A 23,073-nucleotide genomic window follows, 5' to 3' on the forward strand; every position below is an offset into this window, starting at 1 on the left:
GGGGCGAGAAATCCCTGACAGCCCCATCCCCAGAGCCGGGGAAGGAGAGAGGGATCCCCGACAGCCCCATTCTCATCCTCAGAGCCGGGGCAGGAAAGGGGGATCCCCGCCATCCCCAAAGCCGGGGTGGGGGCGAGGGATCCCTGACAGCCCCAGATTGGGGACAGGGGCGAGAAATCCCTGACAGCCCCATCCCCAGAGCGGGGACAGGGTCGGGGATCCCCCCCAGCCCCATCCCCAGAGCTGGGCAGGAGCGGGGGATCCCCACCAGCCCCATCCCCAAAGCCGGGGCGGGAGCGAGGGATCCCTGCCAGCCTCAGAGCGGGGACAGGAGGGAGGGATCGCTGCCATCCCCATCCCCAGAGCCCGGCAGGAGAGAGGAATCCCTGCCAGCCCCATTCCCATCCCCAGAGCCGGGGCAAGAGCGGGGATCCCCGCCAGCCCCATCCCCAGAGCCCATCGTCAAAGCCGGGGCAGGAAAGGGGGGTCCCCGGCAGCCCCAGAGCGGGGACAGGGTCGGGGATCCCCGCCAGCCCCATCCTCAGAGCCGGGGCACAATCCCCGCCAGCCCCATCTCCGCCCCCATCCCCGTTCCCGAGCCCCTCAGAGCCGCCCCTTCCCCTCCGCAGCCCCGGGACCCCCTCGCACGCATGGGAGCAGCTTTCCCTCCAGGGCAGGTGATTTTCTGCTGGGGTGGGGGCTCTTTAGGACGGCGCTGTCATTTCCTCGAGCTCCGCCATCCATAGGAAGCGCCCCCCCCCCCCCTCCCCTCCATCCCCTCCCTTTCCCAGCGCTCCTCCGAGGATGAACTTTTCGCTCATTGTTCTTTGGCAGGTACTTTTAATGGGCTGGAAAATATTCTTCCTGTGAAGTTGCAGTTTTGCGGGGCTTGAATGAGTCCAGTCCTCCCCTGGCTCTGCCCAGCGCCACCGATTGGCTCGGCAGCCCGGGGGGACCGATAAGGGCGGCTATAAAACGCTCGCAGCTCGCGGTCCCCCAGCGAGCAGCAGCCAGAGGGGCCACCCGGATCCTCCGCACATCCCTGCGCTCATCCCCGGCCTCGCCAGGATCCTCCCGCCTTCCTTCCCTCCCTCGCTTCCAGCTCCACATCTTCGCTCAAGCCCGAGTGCAAGAGGAGAGGCGCACACGTCCAAAAAAAAAAAAAAAAAAAAAAAAATTAAAAAAAAAATCAACCACTCAAAGAAGAAAAAGAAAAAAAAAAAAAAAAAAAAAAAAAAAAAAAGGGAAAAAAAACCAAACCAAGCCAACCCCACACTTAGCGGAAACTTGTCAAAGAATGCTCCTAAAGTCTGGTTTGCTGCTGCTGCTGCTGATCAGTGCATCCGCATCCCACGAAGCCGAGCAGAATGACTCTGTGAGCCCCAGGAAAGCGCGGGTGGCGGCGCAGAACTCAGGTAACGCCGCAGCCCCGCTGCCCTCAGCCGCCCCACATTTCTCTGCTGATGATTTTTCTGCTTCTTTTTCATTTTCCCCCCTTTTCCTTCCCCTTGTAAACTCACCGGCTGGCAGCAGAAATGTTCCTTCCAGGGCTGGAGCAGGAATCTCCCGGAGCAGCGAGGATGCGATCCGGGCTCTCCCCTCCTCCCGCAGCTCCCCAGGCAGTTCCGCGCACTTTTTATCATTTTTATTCTCCTGCTTGCATGCATCCCTGTCCCTCCCCCGGTGCAGCGCTGCTCTGGGGTTAAACCTTTGCTTTTTAGGAACTTGGTGGGATCCGCGGCGCTGGGACTGCCCCATTGTCCTGGAACATCTCTGTGTTCAAAGAGGCGCAGCCTCGGAGGAATGCAGAACGCAGAAAGTGTCACAAACCGATCGCTATCGGGCAGCTGCCGCTGTAAAAATACACCGGGGACATTTTCCAAACTTGCTTCCACAATGGAGAGAGAAAAAAAAAAAAAAAAAAAAAAAAAATTGCTTTGGATGTGCGGACTTTGCCGCTTAGATAACTCGGAGACATTGTCTGGAACAATGGGAATTAAAAACCCGCCTCTACCGTACTGCAAAGATATTAACGCTCCGGTTCGGGGCTCATTAGCAGCTGCCTTGTTTTAGCTCTGCGGCGCTGGAGCGGGGTGTTTGCTCCGTTCGCTTTTGTATTTGGTTGCTATAGGAACGTGGGGTCTCCCCTCGCCCGAGACAATCGGAGCGCGCCCTGCGAGCGAAGTTCCGATGGGAACCTGTGGAAAGCTAATTACGGGAGGCTGCGGACCGGGGAGGGGATGAATTACCGAATATTCCTCCCTTCAGGCACGTCAGCACGAGCGGGGCTTAATTGGGGGGATTTTTTTAATATTATTTCTTCTTTTTTTTTTTTTCGGGGAAAATCCCGGTTGTAAAGAATTCTCTCCAGCATGCAAGTTGGGTTTATTAAGGTGTGTTCTGTCGCAGCTAAGGCTCCCTTTTCCCACTCCAGGGGACCCCGGCCTCGCTTTTCTCCCCCAGGAATGTCTGGTAACCTGAGCCGCAGAGCGGCGAACGTGCCTTGCCCGTTCACGGGGAGGGGACAGATGCTCGGCTCGCCCAGAAAGGTTAATCCCGGCTAATTTCAGGGCAATCATGTGGCAATTCTGCTGATTCATGGTTAAAATGCCCTGGATGCGCTCTGAGAACGCCGGGATGACACGGACACCCCCGCGTTCAGCCGCGCCGCTGCCTCGGGGTTTAATCATCCTCGGAGCGGCGTCACCTGAACTTTCCCTGCCCGAATTCCCCTTCCCCTCCCGAATCTCAGCAGAAATTCCCCTTTTTGGCCGTACCTGCGAGCTCCCGGGGCAGTTTAGCTCCAAGCTGCTGGGTCGAGTCCTTCTGGGTGCTGAGAATTGAGTCTCGAGCTCAAATCTTCTTTCTAGGTAATTCAGCATTTTAGAAAAGCACAAATGCCTCCCAATCAGTGCAATTTCCTGCCAACTTGTTGGCATTCGCCAACACCTCCATCTCCTTTTCCAGTGGTTTTTATGAGCCAAGGAAGAGCTCTCAGCACTCAGAGCTTTCCATGGCCCATCCTCATCCCTGCTCCTGCTTCAGAGGGAATTGGGATAAAGATGTGAATGCCTGAAGAGAGAATGAGGTTGGGATGGGCATTTGGGTCCCCATCTCAGCAAGGAGTGTGAGGTGCTGCCTCTTCTAATCCTTGTGTGACCCTCGAGGGCTTTGGTAGCTGAAATTTCTGTTCTTTGGGGCGCCGGTCGTGTCCTCAGAGAATTCTGGGATTGTAGAATCCTGGAATTACAGAAGCATGGAAGTGTAGAATTCTGGAAATTGTGGGATTCTGGAGTTACCGAATCATGGAAGTGTAGAATTCTGGAATTGTGGAATTCTGGAGTTACAGAATCATGGAAGTGTAGAATTCTGGAATTGCGGAATCATGGTATTGGAGAATCGTGGAATTGTGGAATTCTGGAGTTATAGAATCGCGGGATTGTAGAATCATGGAATTACGGAATCATGGGATTGTAGAATCATGGAATTATAGAATTATGGAATCTTGAAATGGGTTGGGTTGGAAAGGGACCTTAAAGCTCATTCCATCCCCAGCCATGGGCAGGGACACATTCCACCATCCCTGGGTGCTCCAACCTGGCCTGGGGACACTTCCAGGGATGGGGAATCCTCAGCCTCTCTGAGCACCCTGTCCCAGGGCCTCGCTGCCCTCCAAGGATGGATTTTCTCCCTAATACCTGACCTAAATCTCTCCTCTTTTAGCTTAAAACCAATCCAGCCGTTCTAGCACTGTGCATATAAAAACTCTCTCTCTCTCTCTCTTTCTTTTTTATAATCTGCTTTTCTGTACCAGGAGGGGCTCTGAGCTCTCCCTGGAGCCTTCTCTTCTCCAGGAGAACCTTCTCTTCTCCAGCTGCTCCATCTCTTCTCACAGGCAGATTTTGGGGTCTCAGAGAGGCTCTGAGCCTGGTCACAGTGCTGGAGCAGGATTTGGCCGGGGCTGGGCAGGATTTTTGGGGCTGGGCAGGATTTTTGGGGCTGGGCAGGGTTTTTGGGGCTGGGCAGGATTTTGGGGGCTGGGCACGATTTTTGGAGCTGAGCAGGATTTTTGGGGTTGGGCAGGATTTTTGGACCTGAGCAGGATTTTTGGGTCTGGGCAGGATTTTTGGGGCTGAGCAGGACTTTTGGGGCTGAGCAGGATTTTTGGGGTTGGGCAGGATTTGGCCGGGGCTGAGCAGGATTTTTGGGTCTGGGCAGGATTTTTGGGTCTGGGCAGGATTTTTGGGGTTGGGCAGGACTTTTGGGTCTGGGCAGGATTTTTGGACCTCAACAGGATTTTTGGGGCTGAGCAGGATTTTTGGGGTTGGGCAGGATTTTTGGGTCTGGGCACGATTTTGGGGGCTGGGCACGATTTTTGGAGCTGAGCAGGACTTTTGGGGTTGGGCAGGATTTTTGGACCTGAGCAGGATTTTTGGACCTGAGCAGGATTTTTGGGTCTGGGCAGGATTTTTGGGGCTGGGCAGGACTTTTGGGGTTGGGCAGGATTTTTGGGGGCTGGGCAGGATTTTTGGGGCTGGCAGAGCTCACTCTCCATGTGCTGACGTTCCTGTGCCCCTCTGTCGCAGCCGAGGTGGTTCGGTGCCTGAACAGTGCCCTCCAGGTGGGCTGCGGAGCCTTCGCCTGCCTGGAGAACTCCACGTGCGACACGGACGGGATGTACGACATCTGCAAATCCTTCCTCTACAGCGCTGCTAAATTCGACACTCAGGTACGGCCCGGGCACCATGGGAATCCAACCCGGCCGGGAATGAATCAAACCCGGCCAGGAATGAATCAAACCCGGCCGAGGATCAAACCCAACCGAGAATCAAACCCGGCTGGGAATGAATCAAACCCAGCTGAGAATCAAACCCAACTGAGAATAAAACCCGGCCGGGAATGAATCAAACCCAACCGAGAATCAAACCCAACCGAGAATCAAACCCAACTGAGAATCAAACCTGGCCGGGAATGAATCAAACCCGGCCGAGAATCAAACCCGGCCGAGAATCAAACCCGGCTGAGAATCAAACCTGGCCGGGAATGAATCAAACCTGGCCGGGAATGAATCAAACCCAACCAAGAATCAAACCCGGCCGGGAATGAATCAAACCCAACCAAGAATCAAACCCAACCGAGAATCAAACCTGGTCGGGAATGAATCAAACCCGGCCGGGAATGAATCAAACCCGGCCGAGAATCAAACCCAACCGAGAATCAAACCTGGCCGGGAATGAATCAAACCTGGCTGGGAATGAATCAAACCCAGCCGAGAATCAAACCCAACCGAGAATCAAACCCGGTCGGGAATGAATCAAACCTGGCCGAGAATAAATGGGAGCCGCCTTTTCATGGCCCGGACAAGTCCTGCGGGTTCTGAAGCACGTGCAAGGCGCTCTGCTCAGTGCCTGCCTTAATTTAAGCCGTGCTTTGGGCAGGATTAACCCTCCCCTCCCTGCAGCCCTTCCTGCTGCTGCTCTCAGCCCCAGTTCTGGCTCCAGGGCTCTTTTTCCACCCTCTCCCCGCTCCGGGTGAGGACTTGGCACGGAGGGTTCCGAGGGGTGGAGAGCGAGGTTTCCTCTCCAGGAGGAAATAGAAATGTTCTTCTAACAAAATAAATCTCCTGACTGTGTGACCTGGCACAGGGCTGGGCTTTGGCTTGGAAGCGTTCGGGTCTGGGAATGCACGGCCGGACTGGGATTGCAGGGAGAATAAACGGGATAATATTGGAGAGCTCTGCTCTGCCAAAATCCCATTCCCTCTGTGCTTTCCTCCTAAAATCCACACAGCCCCTTGTTCCCTGTGCTCCCAAGGACAGATTTAAAAGCTCATAAAGGCTCTTGAGGTCTGAACTAGGAGTGTTGAACTGCTGGCATTAAATTGATGTTGATCTGTGGGGCAGAGCTGCTCCATCTCTGGTCCTCGAACTTCCAGGCTGAAGATTCCCAATGCCTAAATCCTTTGGGAATGGGAGTTCAGAGCATCCCGACTGCTGAGAGTGACAACCCTGCAGTAATCGGGAACATTCAAATCCCATTCCCTGCCTTGATTGCAGGAGGGTAATTAGCACAGCCAGGCCCGGTGTAGTATCCACAACACTTCTCCTTCCTTTGGATTCTGTTAAAAATAATTTAGAAACTGCTGCAAAATAGTTGATGGATCGTTAAGCATGTGCAGTTAGTTTGGTTATTCTATTGTAAAAGGGGTTCAAAGGGCAGTTGTAGGAAATCCGGTACTCAAGGTACCATAACACACCTCAGTAAATGCACCACGAGCCAGGCTGGACAGAGCTGGAATGGCCAATCAAGGCCTAAAACCTTCATGCAAATGAAGGATCCAAACAGAAACCAATCCAAAGGGACAAAAAACAGGATAAAAAGGGGTTTCTGACCCACTGAATTTGTGCTGCTCCATCTGGGGCTGCTCAAGGAGCCCCAGAGCTGGCGCTGCAGGATCCTCGACGGGAACACTCCTGCCCCATTTCCTGCCCCATTTCCTGCCCCATTCCCCTTCTCATTCCCATTCCCAGCCCCATTCCCTGCCCAATTCTCATCCCCTGCCCCATTCCCAGTCCCATTGCCATTCCCAACCCCATTCCCATTCCCCTTCTCATCCCATTCCTAGCCCCATTCCCATTCCCATTCTTCTTCTCATTCCCATTCCCAACCCCATTCCATTCCCCTTCTCATCCAATTCCCATCCCCGATTCCCATTCCCCATTCCCAGCCCCATCCCCATTCCCATTCCCACCCCATTCCCATTCCCATCCCTATCCCATTCCCCTTCTCATTCCCATTCCCAACCCCATTCCCATTCCCATCCCTATCCCCATTCCCAGCCCCATCCCCATTCCCACAGGCCCCCTTGCTTTAGGCCTTTCTTTTTTCATAATAAAAGCTGAAATCACTTTAGCACCGGGACCCTGCTCCCGTTCTTATCCCTGGAATTTATTCCAGACTCCCTGGAATTCAGCTGAAGTTGGTTTTCCTTCCGCGTGCAGGGAAAGGCGTTCGTGAAGGAGAGCCTGAAGTGCATCGCCAACGGGGTGACCTCCAAGGTGTTCCTGGCCATCCGCAGGTGCTCCACGTTCCAGAGGATGATCTCGGAGGTGCAGGAGGAGTGCTACAGCAAGCTGGACCTGTGCGGCATCGCCCGCCGCAACCCCGAGGCCATCACCGAGGTGGTGCAGCTCCCAAACCACTTCTCCAACCGGTAGGGAACGGGGAAATGCTGGGAGACGGAGGGGAGGTGAGGGGCAGGGACCACGGGGGACGGGGGACAAAGCTGTGCAGGGCCTGGGACACCCCGGCCAGGAAAGCTCCCCGCCTCTGCACACCCTGCTCAGCTTCAGCAGCACTCTCCGTGCTCTTCTGGGGAAATACATTGATTTCCCCTTCTGGGGAAAATACATTTCCCTTTTGGGGAAAACACACTTGTTGTTCATTTTGGGAAATGCGTTTATTTCCCCTTTTGGGAAAATTCCTTGTTTTCCTTTGTGGAAAAACACACTTGTTGCTCATTTTGGGAAATGCATTTATTTCCCCTTTTGGGAAAATTCCTTGTTTTCCTTTGTGGAAAAACACACTTGTTGTTCATTTTGGGAAATGCGTTTATTTCCCCTTTTGGGAAAATTCCTTGTTTTCCTTTGTGGAAAAACACACTTGTTGCTCATTTTGGGAAATGCACAAATTTCCATTTCAGGGGAAATACATTTATTTCCCCTTTTGGGAAAATACATTTATTTCCCCTTTTGGGAAAATTCCTTTATTTTCCTTTTTGGGAAAATTCCTTTATTTTCCTTTTTGGGAAACACATTAATTTCCCTTTTTGGGAAAATACACTTGCTGTTCATTTTGGGAAATACATGTCTGTCCCTTTCTGGGCAAATATATTTATTTCCCATTCTGGGAAAATACATTTACTTCCCTTTCTGGAAAATTCATTCATTTTCCTTTATGGGAAAATGCACTTGTCGTTGATTTTGGGAAATACATTTATTTCCCCTTTTGAGAAAATGCCTTTGTTTTCCTTTTTGGGAAAATACACTTGTTCATGTTGGGAAATACACACATTTCCCTTTCTGGGAAAAAATATTTATTTCCCATTCTGGGAAAATACATTTATTTCCCCTTTATGGGAAAATTCCTTTATTTTCCTTTTTGGGAAACACATTTATTTCCCTTTTGTGGGAAATTAATTTATTTTCCTTTTTGGGAAAACACACTTGCTTTTCAATTTGGAAAATACATGTCTGTCCCTTTTTGGGCAAATACCTTTATTTCCCATTCTGAGAAAATATATTTATTTCACTTTTTGAGAAAATTCCTTTCTTTGCCTTTTTGGGAAAACACACTTGTTTTACATTTTGGGAAATATACGTATTTCCCTTTTTGGGCAAATACATTTATTTCCCTTTTTGAAAACATATTTATTTCCCTTTGTGCTTGTTTTACACTTTGGGAAATACACATATTTCCCTTTCTGGGCAAACACATTTATTTCTCCTTTTGGGAAATGTATTTATTTCTCCTTTGGGGAAATCCATTATTTCTCCTTTGGGGAAATACATTTAAAAGAATTCCCAGAGGAGAACCATAAAATTATCCAGACGTCCCTTACTCCAAAGCCTGGAGCTTGTTTAAATGTTAATTTAATTTTTTTGTTTGTTTGTTTGGGTGTTCTGTAATGGTCAATGATCCCAATCAGGTGGATTAATTCGGCGTGTGTGGCACATTGAGCTGCTCAGGGAATCATGGAATGGTTTGGGTGGGAAGGGACCTTAAACCCCATCTCATCCCACCCCTCCAAGCACAGGGACACTTTCCCCTGTCCCCGATTGCTCCAAGCCCTGTCCAGCCTGGCCTTCTCCATCCATTTCCATCATTCCCTTCTCCTGATGATGGGATCTCATACCCAGCTCCAGCCACGGCCTCTTTCCATGGTGGCACACGTCCCTCTCCTGCTTTGGGGGTCTGTGGGTGGTTTGAGCTCATTTTGCACCGTGGTGCCAGCTCCAGGTGGCCAAACCGTGCAGAGAGTTTGGTAAATCACAACTTAAAGGTGTTCACAGCCATGCCCTTCCTGGGGCTCATATGGCACTGGGAAATGAATGCTTGTCCTCCAGAATCCTTGTCCTCCAAAATCCTTGTCCTCCAGAATCCTTGTCCTCCAGAATCCTTGTCCTCCAGAATCCTTGTCCTCCAGAATCCTTGTCCTCCAAAATCCTTGTCCTCCAAAATCCTTGTCCTCCAGAATCCTTGTCCTCCAGGATTCTTGTCCTCCAGGATTCTTGTCCTCCAGGTCACCACACTGCTGCAAAGCCCAGGGAAATGAAAAGAGCTGTTGCTCTTTGTTTGTGGTCCCTGGGGAGTGCCCTAAACTGTGCGTTCCCTTGCAGCAGGCAGGCAAGGAGACTCCACGTGGATTCTGGGGGTGCTAATTACTGATGGGGCTAATTATTGGGGGTCCCACCCTCAGGAGCAGCATGGTTTCTGAGGGAGAAGGGAGGGAGAGAAGGACCAAGAGCAATCTCTGGTCTCCCCTCAAAGCTTAACAGGGAGATTCAAAGTGGGTGCAAGTAAGCCTTGGGCCAGTGGGATTTCAGATCCATGATATTCCAGGGGAGGATCACAGGCTTGGATTAAACCCTACATTTTCGAGGGGTGAGACAGAGCACACCATTTATCTAAAATGTGACACCACAATTCACCCTTTTTTTTGTTAGGGAGAAAAGATTAAGAGAAACAAGTGCCAAAAGAGAATCTGTGATTTCCCCCTTACAGCTTAAGAGGGAGATTCAAAGTGGCCGCAGAATCAGACTTGGGCCAAGGGGATTACAGATCCATGATACTTCAGGGGAGGATCACGGGCTTGGAATAATGAGGGGTGAGACAGAGCACACCATTTAACTAAAATATGACACCACAATTCACCCTTTTTTGTTAGAAAGAAAAGATTAAGAGAAATAAGTGCCAAGAGAGAGTCTGTGGTCTCCCTCACAGAGCTGAACAGGGAGATTCAAAGTGGGCACGGAATCAGACTTGGGCCGGTGGGATTTCAGATCCACGATATTCCAGGGGAGGGTCAGGCTTGGATTAAACCGTACATATTCAAGGGGTGAGACAGAGCACACCATTTATCTAAAATGTGACACCACAATTCATCCTTTTTTTTGTTAGGAAGAAAAGATTAAGAGAAACAAGTGCCAAAAGAGAATCTGTGATTTCCCCCTTACAGCTTAAGAGGGAGATTCAAAAGTGGCCACAGAATCAGACTTGGGCCAAGGGGATTTCAGATCCATGATACTTCAGGGGAGGATCACGGGCTTGGAATAACGAGGGGTGAGACAGAGCACAACATTTAACTAAAATGTGACACCACAAGGAGCCAGCATCCCTGGTCCTGTATGACCCCCCTGTGCCAACCCCATGTTCCGCATCTCTGGTGTCCTGGTCTAAAAAGGAAGTGAGGTTTTTTTGGAGTTTGTGGTCAAACCAATCAGAGCTGAAATTGGAATATTGGCACCTGGTGCGGCCACTGAGACCATGGATACACCTCTGAGAACAGAGGGGTTAAAAGCAGAGAAATGCCAGGGGAACTTTCTCTTGGTTCTGCTGGGTTGAGGAGGTCAGAGCTCCTGCTTTGCTCCATGTCTGGTCACATCTCACAGCAGACGCCAGGGAGAACAGATTTTTGTGGGGGCACTGGCATTGTCAAACGTGGGGACAGCCTGTGATGCCTTGGAGCTGTCCCCTGTCCCCGTGGGAATGTCACTCTGCTGCCTGGCACCTTCCCCTGGGCAGCCCTGCCCTGTCCCTGTCCCTGCAGGGATGGCAATGTCCCACCTGGCACCTTCCCCTGGGCAGCCCTGCCCTGTCCCTGCAGGGATGGCAATGTCACACTGGTGCCTGGCACCTTCCCCTGGGCCTGTCCCCATTCTCCAAGGACAAGGGACACAGGGAGCCTCAGGGCTGCTGCAGTCACGCTGCAGGGCAGGGATTTCTTGCTCCCAGTTGTGGAACAATCAGTGCTGAGTCTTGTGATTGGGATAAAAGGGACCTTTTGGAGAGGTTGGAGTAAATGACCCCAGAACTGGAGTGCAAACAGAGCACTGGGTCCTGTCCTCAGCTCCTCTGGGATGGCCTTGGCTGGGTCCAGGAGCAGCCCAAACCTCCAGACCTGTCCCAGGACAGGTGTGCAGGTGATGAATACATTTCATGATACATCAAGCAGCATGAATTTATTCAGAGAATCCCAGAATATCCAGAGCTGGGAGGGACCCACAAGGATCATGGAGATCCATTTCCTATCACAGAAAACTCTCTTGTAGATAATTTTTTCTTGTCTATCCAGAAAATGGCAACATTGGGAAGGCAAAATTATACTGGGGGGAGTAAAAATGGAACTTGTGCAGCAAATTTGGGGGGGAAATTGGAACCTTTCAAAGAGGATTTCTGGAGGACTGGGAGAGAAGCAGGCAGCTCTGTGGAGTCCCGGGTTAAACTGATGGGCTGGGCAGCTCAGCAGAAAGAAAAAACCTTTTCTTACCATGTCCTGCTTTGGAAGGGGACATGGGGACACTTGGGCAGTGCTGGTCGTGCTCCTCTGAGAGGACCCAGCCCTGGAGCCTCTCCCGAGGCCCAGGAGCTCCTCCCCAGCCCCGCAGAGGATATTGTGACACGCTGAGGAACAAAAGCAGCAGGATTTCCCAGCTCCGAGGTGAGGCTGAGGGCTCGGGAGCATCCTGCTTTCCCAGCCCGGGATCAGAATGTGCCACTTGGCCCGGCCCCAGGGGAAGTCCTTAAAGGTCATTGCATCCTGCTGCCACCCCAGCTGGGGCAGGGGAACCTCTGCTCACAGCCCAGCTCTGGAAGGTGTCCCGGCGTGGAAACCGCGGCGCTGGATGGGCTCTGTGTCTGGCCCTGGTTTAAGCCGGGTTTGTGGCTGGCTCAGCTTTGCTCCACTCCAAACCCTCCCAGCCCTGCTCAGAGCGAGCCAGAGCCTGATCCCTTTGTGCAGCTCTGACCTCACCTGACCTCCCCGGGGCTGAGAGTTGGGAAAGGATTTTCAATGGGAACTCTCATTTCCCTCTTCCTTCCCCTCCTCCACCTGCAGGTTGTTCTCCTCTCTGCTCCTGTGGAAAAATGTCAGCGTGACCTTAAAGTGCTTAAAATAAGTTCCTTTCAGGCAGAAATCCCGGCGAGTGTGGGCCTGCTGCCCTTTTTCCCAGCTCTGTCTCCCTGGGAAGATGTTCCCTGGCACAGGGAGGTGCCAGGAGCTCTCCCAGCCCTAATCCTGGGGGAACATTCCTTGGGGGAATTCTCAGCAGGGTTGGGAATGCACAGCAGCACCCCTGTGCTGTCAGTGTGTGAGTCAGGCCTGGGGAAAAAGTGACCTGGACTCCCAAGGCATTCACAGAAAGTTAATTCAGTTTTAGTGACCTGGACTCCCAAGGCATTCACAGAAAGTTAATTCAGTTTTAGTGACCTGGACTCCCAAGGCATTCACAGAAAGTTAATTCTATTTATTGAGAAACCCATTGCTTTTTATACCCTAGTTCACTACAGGTGGACCTGATTGGTCCTCTAACTAAAACACCATCACTATTGGCTAATGAACAATTTATAAACCATTTATAACAATCTTATGATTGCTATAAATGGTTTATAACATAAAATATAAATGGCTATACACCCATTTGTAAACAATCTGATGTTTATAACATATAAATGATTATACACCCATCTATGAACAATCTTATGAGAATAACAAGAAAACAGATACTAGAGAAACAACACCTGCAGGTTGTTTTTAATTATTGGATATCACTGTTTATCTACAGCTCCTCAAACCTTCCCAGGCTGATTCTGGGAAAACTTCTTTTCTTTTCTTTTCTTTTCTTTTCTTTTCTTTTCTTTTCTTTCTTTCTTTTCTTTTCTTTTCTTTTCTTTTCTTTTCTTTTCTTTTCTTTTCTTTTCTTTTCTTTTCTTTTCTTTTCTTTCTTTTCTTTTCTTTCTTTCTTCCTTCCTTTCTCTTCCTTCCTTCCTTCCTTCCTTCCTTCCTTCCTTCCTTCCTTCCTTCCTTCCTTCCTTCCTTCCTTCCTTCCTTCCTCTCTTTCTTCCTTCCTTCCTCTCTTTCTTTCTTTCTTTCTTTCTTTCTTTCTTTCTTTCTTTCTTTCTTTCTTTCTTTCTTTCTTTCTTTCTTTCTTTCTTTTCTTTCTTTCTTTCTTTCTTTCTTTCTTTCTTTCTTTCTTCTCTTCCTTCCTTCCTTCCTTCCTTCCTTCCTTCCTTCCTTCCTTCCTTCCTTCCTTCCTTCCTTCCTTCCTTCCTTCCTTTCTTTCTTTCTTTCTTTCTTTCTTTCTTTCTTTCTTTCTTTCTTTCTTTCTTTCTTTCTTTCTTTCTTTCTTTCTTTCTTTCTTTCTTTCTTTCTTTCTTTCTTTCTTTCTTTCTTTCTTTCTTTCTTTCTTTCTTTCTTTCTTTCTTTCTTTCTTTCTTTCTTTCTTTCTTTCTTTCTTTCTTTCTTTCTTTCTTTCTTTCTTTCTTTCTTTCTTTCTTTCTTTCTTTCTTTCTTTCTTTCTTTCTTTCTTTCTTTCTTTCTTTCTTTCTTTCTTTCTTTCTTTCTTTCTTTCTCTGCCACCACACCTGGCTGCTCCTTGGACAAGGAATTTGTGCCCAGCGCTGCTGGGAGCGGAAGGTGCAGCTGGAGAGGAGGCAGGGGAAGCCTCACTGGGGCTGGAAGTGACCGTGGATTGTCCAAGGACCTGTCCCCAGGGAATCCAGGGATCTGCCAGGCTTGGGCTGGGCTGCTCCTCCCTCTGGCCCTTGTAAGGGAAAGGGACGAGAGGGACAAAGGGAATGGAAGTGACAGTGGATTGCGTGTGCTAAAGATCTGTCCCCAGGAATCTGCCAGGCTTGGGCTGGCCTGCTTCTCCCCCTTCTGGTCCTTGTGAGGGCTGTGCAGGGAAAGGGACAGGAGGGACGGAGGGAATGGTGCCACAGGGATGGAGCAGTCGTGGCTCGGAGGCCAGGCCAGGCTGGGATCCCGGCAGGATCTGTTGCTGCCAACATCAATTATTTCCCTTCCCAAAGCTCCAGGAGCTCTGGTGTTGAGCAGAGAGTAAATCACAGCCTTTAACCCATTCCTGATCTCTCAGCTCCTTGTTTTACCTTCCCGATCCACCAGGACCACTCCAAACCCGCGGTGCTCACCCCTCCCCTCCCAGAGCTGGGGCAGCTGCTGGTTTAGAGCAATTAAATCAGAATTTTGGCCATGGTGTTCCTCTCCTGTGCCAGGGGCACAGCACCTCCATGCCCAGGGTGTGGAGTGGGGGCCCTGGGAGCCCTCAGCCTCCCCTCAGAGCTGGGAAATCCTGCTGCTTTTGTTCCTCAATTTGTCACAATATCCTCTGCTGGGCTGGGGAGGAGCTCCTGTGCCTTGGGAGAGGCTCCAGGGCTTGGTCCTCTCAGAGGAGCACAACCAGCGCTGCCCAAGTGTCCCCATGTCCCTTTCTAAAGCAGGACATGAAAAGAAAAGACTTTTTCTTTCCGCTGATCTGCCCCGTCTATCAGTTTAACCTGGGCCTCCACAGAGCTGCCTGCTCCTCTCCCAGAAATCCTCTTTGAAAGGTTCCAATTTCCCCCCCCAAAATTTGCTACACAAGTTCCATTTTTACTCCCCCCAGTATAATTTTGCCTTCCCAATGTTGCCATTTTCTGGATAGACAAGAAAAAAATACCTCCATGTACAAGAGAGTTTTCTGTGATAGGAAATAGATCTCCATGGTCCTTTCCCAACCTTAAAAATTCTGCCACAACACCGTCAGAAATCAGTTCCAAACACACTCTGGCTGAGTTAAAAACCCTGATTTTTGCAGTTTTTTCACCTGGCTGGGTGATATCCCGATTTCCTGCTGGGCTGGTTCACCCCCAAGCAGGCAGCACTGGATAATTCAGTCCTCTTTTGGGGACAGAGTGTCTGAGTACCCAGGCTGCTCTCAGCCCCAGGCAACCTTAGCGAGCTTAAGGGATATCAGCTCTTTAGGGATTTGTCAGCTCTCTCATGATTTCAGCTCTTTGCTTGCTAAGGTGCTGATGAAGGCCGAGAATGCAGACATGAGAGAGGAGAAGGCAGCTCTGGAGTTCCACAGCAATGTCTTTACTGGGGATCTGTGAAGGGTTCCAGGGACAGCTCTTCTGACCAGAATGGGCTAAAACAACCCTTTATATAGGGTATAGGGGGATCCAGAATTGTCCAGTAGCAGGAGTTAAGGGAAAGTGACCTATGGGGTTACACAGAGATAAGCAGGGGTCTGAAAGATGGAAGAGAGGGGCTTCTTGCTCTTTTGTGACGAGGATCTGACTCCATGTTTCAGAAGGCTTGATTTATTATTTTATTATATATATTATATTAAAACTATACTAAAATAATAGAAGAAAGGATTTTATCAGAAGGCTGGCTAAGAATAGAAAAAGAAGAAATGATAACAAAGGCTTTTGTGTCAGACAGAGAGCCCGAGCCAGCTGACTGTGATTGGCCATTAATTAGAAACAACCACATGAGACCAATCACAGATGACCTGTTGCATTCCACAGCAGCAGATAATCAATGTTTACATTTTGTTCCTGAGGCTTCTCAGCTTCTCAGGAGGAAAAATTCTAAGGAAAGGATTTTTCAGAAAATTCCATGGCTACACTATTTCACCATGACTTGGCATTTCCTATCTTTAAGCTTCGACTCTCCATGAGGCCCTAGCAAGCCCAGAGCCTGCTACAGGGTGACACCGTGGGCTAACCAGGTCCTTGTCCTGCAGGTATTACAACAAGCTGGTTCGGAGCCTGCTGGAGTGCGACGAGGACACGGTGAGCACCATCAAGGAGAGCCTGATGGAGAAGCTGGGCCCCAACATGGCCAGCCTGTTCCACCTGCTGCAGAGCGACCACTGCGCCCAGGGCCACCCCCGCTCCGAGCTGCTGCGCAGGAGGCTCTCGGAGCCCCAGAAGCTGAAGCTGCTGCTCAGGAACCTGCGAGGTGAGGGCTCCACAGCCGCCCACGCCAAGCGCGGCTCCGCCGAGCGCGCCTGACCGGGCCGGGCAGGCCGAGCACGACCAAAGCTGAGGGCTCTGCTCTAGGAGTGCTGCACCCAAAGCCAGCGGACTGTAGGTGTTGTGACCCCCAGGAGCTGGGTTTAGTTCCTTAGGGCTCGTTTCGTTTGTTCATCTTCTCTGTTCCTCTCCAACAACACTTCTGCATGGGTCTGTGTTCGGTGTCGCGGCTTTCCCGCCAGCCAGACGGCTCTGTCTCTTCTCTTCCCCACACAAAAATCTGTTGTCCCAAAAAATCTTAGTCTTTAGTAGATCCCTATAGTGGTTGGGCCTTCAGGCACCAAACTCCCAAGGTTTGGAGGCTGAGTTTGTCCCAAGCTGTTGTGCTGACACCAGCCAGGCCTGGAGGTTCGGCACTGAGGGGAGGAGCCGCTCCTCTCCTGCAGGTGATGAAAAATGCACTAAAAACTCTCACATCCTAAAAGCTCTCACAAATCCTAAAAACATCCGTGGGATTCATGTCATGAATCTGTGCTGGCCATGGACGAGCATGGATGTCACGTTCCTGGTCCTGTAGTGTCACCCTCATCCCTGATTCCTTCCTGTGAATATGTTTAAGTCGGGATTTACCAAACTCGCTGCGTGGTTTAATCACCAGGAGCTGGCACCACGGTGCAAAATGAGCTCAAACCACCCCACAAAGCCCAAAAGCAGGAGAGGGACGTGTTCCACCATGGAAAGAGGTTGTGGCTGCAGCTGGTCAGGAGGTCCCATAATCGTGTGTTGTATTTCAAAGCTCACATCTCTGTACTGTATTTAACTGCCTGAAGCTTTAAACCAAGCCTAACAGAAACAAAGCCTGTCTTAAGATTAGAGTATTAAAGGCCTTGCTCTAACTGTGGTATAAATAGTGCTAAAATCTGTCTGTACTGTACATAAACTCCACCAGAGTCTGCTCCAAAGGAGCAGAACAGAATAACTTTATTGCCTAAACTGAGTTTTGTAAGTCAGCTCTTTCTTTTATTATTATTATTATTATTGTTATTATTTTTGTTATTATTATTATTGCTTTCTTTTTCCTGGAAGCAGCACCTCTGTCATAGTCAGGAATTCACATTCCACTCTGTGGCCTTTTAAGAAAGGAAGAGGGGGAAGGTTTAGAATGGGAATCGCAGGACCAGGAACAGCCTTTCAGAGCTGAAATTGAGGCAAAATCCATTAAAAACCCAAGTTCAGGCTGGTCAGTCCTGTCCCCACTGGGCTGCCAGGAAATGCACTTAGAGCCAGGGCAGAGCTGCTGGGATTTCTGGAATTGTCAGATCCTTTGGGAATCTCATGGGGCAAAATTCCCCTCAGGATTTCTGGGGCAAGGCAGGGAAAATCTGTAATTCTCTCAAGCTCCAGCAGGAGAGCTGAGGACACAATGAATGCTCTGGGAGCTGCCCTTCCTCCACCCTCCTCCTCCTCCTCAGCGGGCTCTGGGAAGAGGAGCAGAGCTGGAGGCCCCAAAGCTGCTCCACGGCACAGCCAGGCCCTGGTGAGCCCAAAAATGCCCTTTGGATCCACCCAATGCCCTTTGTGGTGGGATCAGAGGCAGAGGCCCTTTGTGGTGTGGGACCCACCAAGTGTCCTTTGTGGTGTGGGATCCACCCAATGCCCTCTGTGATGTGGGACCCACCAAGTGTCCTTTGTGTATTGGGATCCACCAAATGCCCTTTGTGGTGTGGGACCCACCCAATGCCCTTTGTGGTGTGGGATCCATCAAATGCCCTTTGTGGATTGGGATCCACCAAATGCCCTTTGTGGTGTGGGACCCACCAAATGTCCTCTGTGATGTGTTGTCCACCCAATTCCCTTTGTGGCGTGGAATCCACCAAAGGCCCTTTGTGGTGTGGGACCCACCAGAGGCCCTTTGTAGTGTGGGACCCACCAAATATCCTTTGTGGTGTGGGATCCACCCAATGCCCTCTGTGATGTGGGATCCACCAAGTGTCCTTTGTGGATTGGGACCCACCAAATGTCCTTTGTGGATTGGGATCCACCAAATGTCCTCTGTGATATGTTGTCCACCCAATGCCCTTTGTGGTGTGGGATCCACCAAGTGTCCTTTGTGGTGTGGGACCCACCAAATGTCCTTTGTGGATTGGGATCCACCAAATGTCCTTTGTGGATTGGGATCCACCAAATGCCCTTTGTGGTGTGGGACCTACCCAGTGCCCTCTGTGGTGTGGGATCCACCAAATATCCTTTGTGGTGTGGGATCCACCCAATGCCCTCTGTGATGTGGGATCCACCAAGTGTCCTTTGTGGATTGGGACCCACCAAATGTCCTTTGTGGATTGGGATCCACCAAATGTCCTCTGTGATGTTTTGTCCACCCAATTCCCTTTGTGGTGCGGGACCCACCCATTGCCCCTTGTGGTGTGGGATCCACCAAATGCCCTTTGTTGATTGGGATCCACCAAATGTCCTTTGTGGATTGGGATCCACCAAATGCCCTTTGTTGATTGGGATCCACCAAAGGCCCTTTTGTGGTGTGGGATCCACCAGGCCAATCCCAAATCCAAGCCTCGGAGTCCCTGCAGCGTGGGAGACTCTGCCTCAGAGCGTTGGAGAGCTGATAAAGGAGGGATCTCTTTTTTTCTTCTGGAAACCTGAAGCAATATTATTTTATTTTTTGTGTTGTTTGGGAAACCACAAAGCCTTTAAACCAGAACTTGCTGCTAAAATATCAAAACCAGATGCAGTGGCAGCGTTTCAGATGTCGCTGTCTTCACGAAATGTAGAAGTGTTGGCAGAGAATTGGAAGCAGCAAAAAAATAATTGCTGATATTGGTGGAGGGTTGGAATTTGTAATTTTTTTTGGGATACTCTGAACAGAGCCGTGCAGGGCAAGGAAGATGCAAAGTTCCTGAATCAGGCAGGGATTGAGAGGCCAACACAAAGAAGTTCTGAGAGGTGAAACCCAAAAGCTTCTGGAATATCCCAACCCTAAAATTGGGATTATATTTAGGAATTGATCCCAGGAGCGCATCCCTGACTCCCCACCCTGCAGCTGTTGGGAGCCAGGGAATTCTGCTGGGGTTTGTGCCTCCAGTCCGTGCTTTTATTTGGGAATTGGTCACAAAAAGTCTTTCCCTGCCTCGGGGCAGCGCTCCAGCCCCACCTGGGAGTGCTCCACAGCTCCCACTGTGGGACCCCAAAGCTCCCGGGAGCTTTCCAAGGACACCTGGGCAGGGATATGGAAAGTGGCTTCTCCACCCACCCATTGCTCTGCAACCCCATAAAGGCGCTTGGAGCAGATTTGGGCCGGGGAGGAGCCTTGGGCCTCCCAGTCCCACCTTTTTTTGGGGTGCAGAATGAAATTTCCCTTTCCAGCAGTAATTCCAACCTTGCTGAATGTGGGTGGGAAGAAGAGCGGGGAGATGATTGCCCCTGGTGGGGTTTGCTGTGGTGGCCCAGGGGATCATCCCTGGAAATACCCCAGGGAGCTCCCCCAGTGCCATCCCTGTCCCAAAAAAACCACAATTCCCAATTTTTGAGCTGCGTTGAGGCCACTTTTGTCCCTGTGCTGGAGCAGGGAGGAATTTGGGATCCCTCACGGGACCTGGACACTCCCAGCTGTCCCCATCCCTCAGGAGGGAAATTTGGGATCTCTTCTGAGGGGATTTGGGAGCTCTGCCCATCCCTCAGGAATGAGGGAAAGGTTTGGATTCGGGGTGAGAGATCCCTCGGGGTGGGGAATGACCCCCACGACCAAGTCCAGCAATTTCACCCTGGAGTTCATCTCTGCTTCGTGGTTTTGGTGTCACAAAAGGATTTTTTTTCTCTCGGGGCGGGGAGGGGCTTCTCTGGGAAGGTTTGCATGAGTCTCGTGTTTGTTTGCACTTTAGACGTTTTTGTGCCATTTGGAATTTGCATTATTTGTATTTATAATTTAAAGAGACCTAGGAAAGGGAAAAGGGAGAGAGTTTGGGGGTTTTGGGGGGGGTTTTGGGTTTTGGTTTTTTTTTGCTGAGTACTGGAATAAACAGTGAGCATATCTGGTATATGTCCTTATTTATTGTTTCCATGACATTTGTAAAGCTCCGTGTGTTCATATAAAGGTTATTTGAAACATATCATAGCGAGGAGAGAGAGGCAAGTTATTTTCTTTGCTTATTTTTATAATTAAAGATGCATAACGTAATGAGGCCCACATTGGATTTTCTTCTGCAATGAAATAAAAAAGTCAAATTTAAAGGGTTTTGGTGTCCGAGTCTTTATTGGGCTGTTGATGACAATAGGATAAAATTTTCACTTTTATAAAATAAATTTATAAAATAAATATAAATATCATGTAAAGTTAATATCATTTAGAATTAATTTATTCAATTTTTTTTCCTTGGTTTGAGTATCAGAGCTCTGCTATCTCCTCTGGCTGTTTATGGCTTGACATGGTAATTGCATTTTTTTCACCCAATTTATTAAGGCAGAAGCACTTTTTAATGAATGCAGCTGCAACACCCCTGCAGGGAAATAAAACACCTGGAAACTGCAATTCCATGTGCACTTTATCCAGTCAGGAAATCTCAGATTTCCACTGGAAGATCAAAATACATTTAATAATCCGCAGAGCAAAAGTGAGATCTTAACTCCAATTCTGCTCCAAAAGTTGCTGTGAAGTTTAAAAAATCATTTTACCATTGCATGAGAGTGTAAGAATAAATATTGGGAACAGAAGAGGATTATTAAAAGATTTCTTGCCCTAAAATCATGGAAAGGTTCAGATTGGAAGGACCTTAAAGCTGAACTCCTACTATCCCCTGCACTATTAGTGTTGCTGCATTATTATTATCATTATCAGTATCATTATCATTATCATTATCAGTATCATTATCATTATTATCAATTTAATTTTCATTATATAATCATTACTATTATCATTGCATCATTATAAATAAAATTAATTAATTAAATTATTAAGATGACTAAAATAAGTATTAAAATAAATTAATTATAATTAAAATTTCTATTTCATTATTATAATTATTGACATTATTGGCACCATTGGAAATTCCCTCAGACACTTCCACCTGGAGATCCCAACCTTGACAATATTCCAGAATTTTGATGACTTTTTAAGATTTGGGAATAAAATGGACACATTTAGGTCATTGGTAATGAAGGGAGCTGAATTCCCAAAAAAAAGAGCAGAAGCAGAGGGGTCAGATCAACCTGGGCTCTGTGGAGAGGAAAATCATCCTGGAAAAGGAAATTTTGGCTCAGTGATGAAGAAAATTGTGCTAGAAAAGGAAATTTACGCTGGATGATGAAGAAAAGCGTCCTGGAAAAGGAAATTTTAGCTCAGTGACAAAGAAAAAAGCCCTGGACAAGGAAATTTATGTTTGATAACCAAGACAAAAGTCCTGGAAAAGGAAATTTCAGCTCAGTGATGAAGAAAAGAGTCCTGGAAAAGGAAATCTGGGCTCAGTGGTGACAGAGGGGTTGGGAAGCTTTAAAATCCTAGTTGATTTTCCCCCGGAATAAAACCCCAGGAGTTTGATTTGGCCAGGATCCAAAGGATTGACTGGATGTTCTTTTCTTTTCATGGAGGTTTTTGCAGTTTCATGACAAAACAAAGGGAAAACCAATTCAGATTTTCCCAGTCCTCACCCTTCCTGCCAGCTCTGGGAGTGAGAGAGGGAAGGAGGAGGGAAGGGGATCCCTGACACTTCCAAAGGGCTGGGAATGAAATTCGGGACCAGACTTCCAGACTTCCCTTCCTGCCTCCCAGGAACTGAGAAAAATAAAAAAGGAGGGAAAAAAAAAATTCCCACAGAAATGAATGACAAGAAAAACTCCCACAGAAATGAAGGACAAGAAAAACTCCCACAGAAATGAAGGACAACAAAAGCTCCCGCAGAAATGAAGGATATTGTCTTTGCTGCCGTGATTCAGCCATTCCAAGCGGGAATACGGAAGGAGTTCAAAAATTAAAAGGAGTGGAATTGCTAAAAATAGAAATCAAAGCTCAAATTTCCTGGATCCTGAGGTGATTCCCATTGGGAGAGCTCAGATGGGTGAGGAGCAGAGGAAAAGGCAGGAGAAATGCAGAGGGATGAGGATTTGGCCAGGGAATTCTCAGATTCTCAGATTTTGATGTATTTTTATCAATTTCAGTGGAAAGCAGTGGCCAAAAATTAATCTGAGGGATTGAGAGGATGAGAGGGATGGAAATCACTGAAAACCATGGAGCCATGGACTGGGTTGGGTTGGGCTGGGCTGGGTTGGGTTGGGTTGGACCAGATCTTCCAGCCCATGGGATGACAGGGCTGGAAATCCTGGAAAACCATGGAGTAACAGAATAGGTTGGGTTGGGTTGGACCAGATCCTCCAGATCCTCCAATCCATGGGATGGTGGGGCTGGAAATCTCTGAAAATCATGGAGCCATGGAATGGTGGGGTTGGGTTGGGTTGAGTTGGGTTGGATTGGACCAGATCCTCTAACCCATGGGATGTTGGGGCTGGAAATCCTGGAAAACCACAGAGCCATGGAATGGGTTGGGTTGGGTTGGAATATCCAGATCCTTCAACCCATGGGATGATGGGGTTGGGAATCCCAGGAAACCATGGAGCCATGGAATGGGTTGGGTTGGAAAGGACCAGATCCTCCAGCTGCAACCCATGGGATGGTAGGGTTGGGAATCCCTGAAAACCAGAGCCATGGAATGGTTGTGTTGGATAGGACCAGATCTTCCAACCCATGGGGTGATGGGGCTGGAAATCCCAGAAAACCACGGAGCCATGGAATGGTTGGATTGAGTTGGACAGGACGAGATCCTCCAATCCGTGGGATGGTGGAGCTGGGAATCCCTGAAAACCACAGAGCCATGGAATGGGTTGGGTTAGGTTGGGATCCAGATTCTCCAGATCCTCCAACACATGGGATGATGGGGTTGGAAATTCCAGAAAACCATGGAGCCATGGAATGGGTTGGGTTGGGTTGGATGGGTTGAGTTGGGATCTAGATCCTCCAACCGATGGGATGATG

General features: G+C 49.2%; 1 protein-coding gene across 1 annotated transcript; it reads left to right on the top strand.

The window, feature by feature from the left end:
* Positions 1-1,258: 1,258 nt before the first annotated feature.
* Positions 1,259-19,349, top strand: STC1 (stanniocalcin 1). The gene is made up of 4 exons (XM_063175307.1): positions 1,259-1,415; positions 4,587-4,729; positions 7,001-7,212; positions 15,809-19,349. Exons 1-4 carry the CDS (start codon positions 1,298-1,300, stop codon positions 16,077-16,079), a joined length of 744 nt encoding a protein of 247 aa, XP_063031377.1. The 5' UTR covers positions 1,259-1,297; the 3' UTR covers positions 16,080-19,349.
* The last annotated feature ends 3,724 nt before the right edge of the window (positions 19,350-23,073 follow it).

The sequence above is a fragment of the Melospiza melodia genome, chromosome 23 (genome assembly GCF_035770615.1).
Source record: "Melospiza melodia melodia isolate bMelMel2 chromosome 23, bMelMel2.pri, whole genome shotgun sequence".
In the NCBI taxonomy this organism is placed as follows: Eukaryota; Metazoa; Chordata; class Aves; order Passeriformes; family Passerellidae; genus Melospiza; species Melospiza melodia.

Excerpts from the sequence above, each read along its gene's own strand:
- STC1 (XM_063175307.1), top strand. The coding sequence starts at position 1,298 with ATGCTCCTAAAGTCTGGTTTGCTGCTGCTGCTGCTGATCAGTGCATCC. Across the intron at positions 4,730-7,000 it reads CTGCTAAATTCGACACTCAG|GGAAAGGCGTTCGTGAAGGA; the intron begins GTACGGCCCGGG and ends TTCCGCGTGCAG. Across the intron at positions 7,213-15,808 it reads CCAAACCACTTCTCCAACCG|GTATTACAACAAGCTGGTTC; the intron begins GTAGGGAACGGG and ends CTTGTCCTGCAG.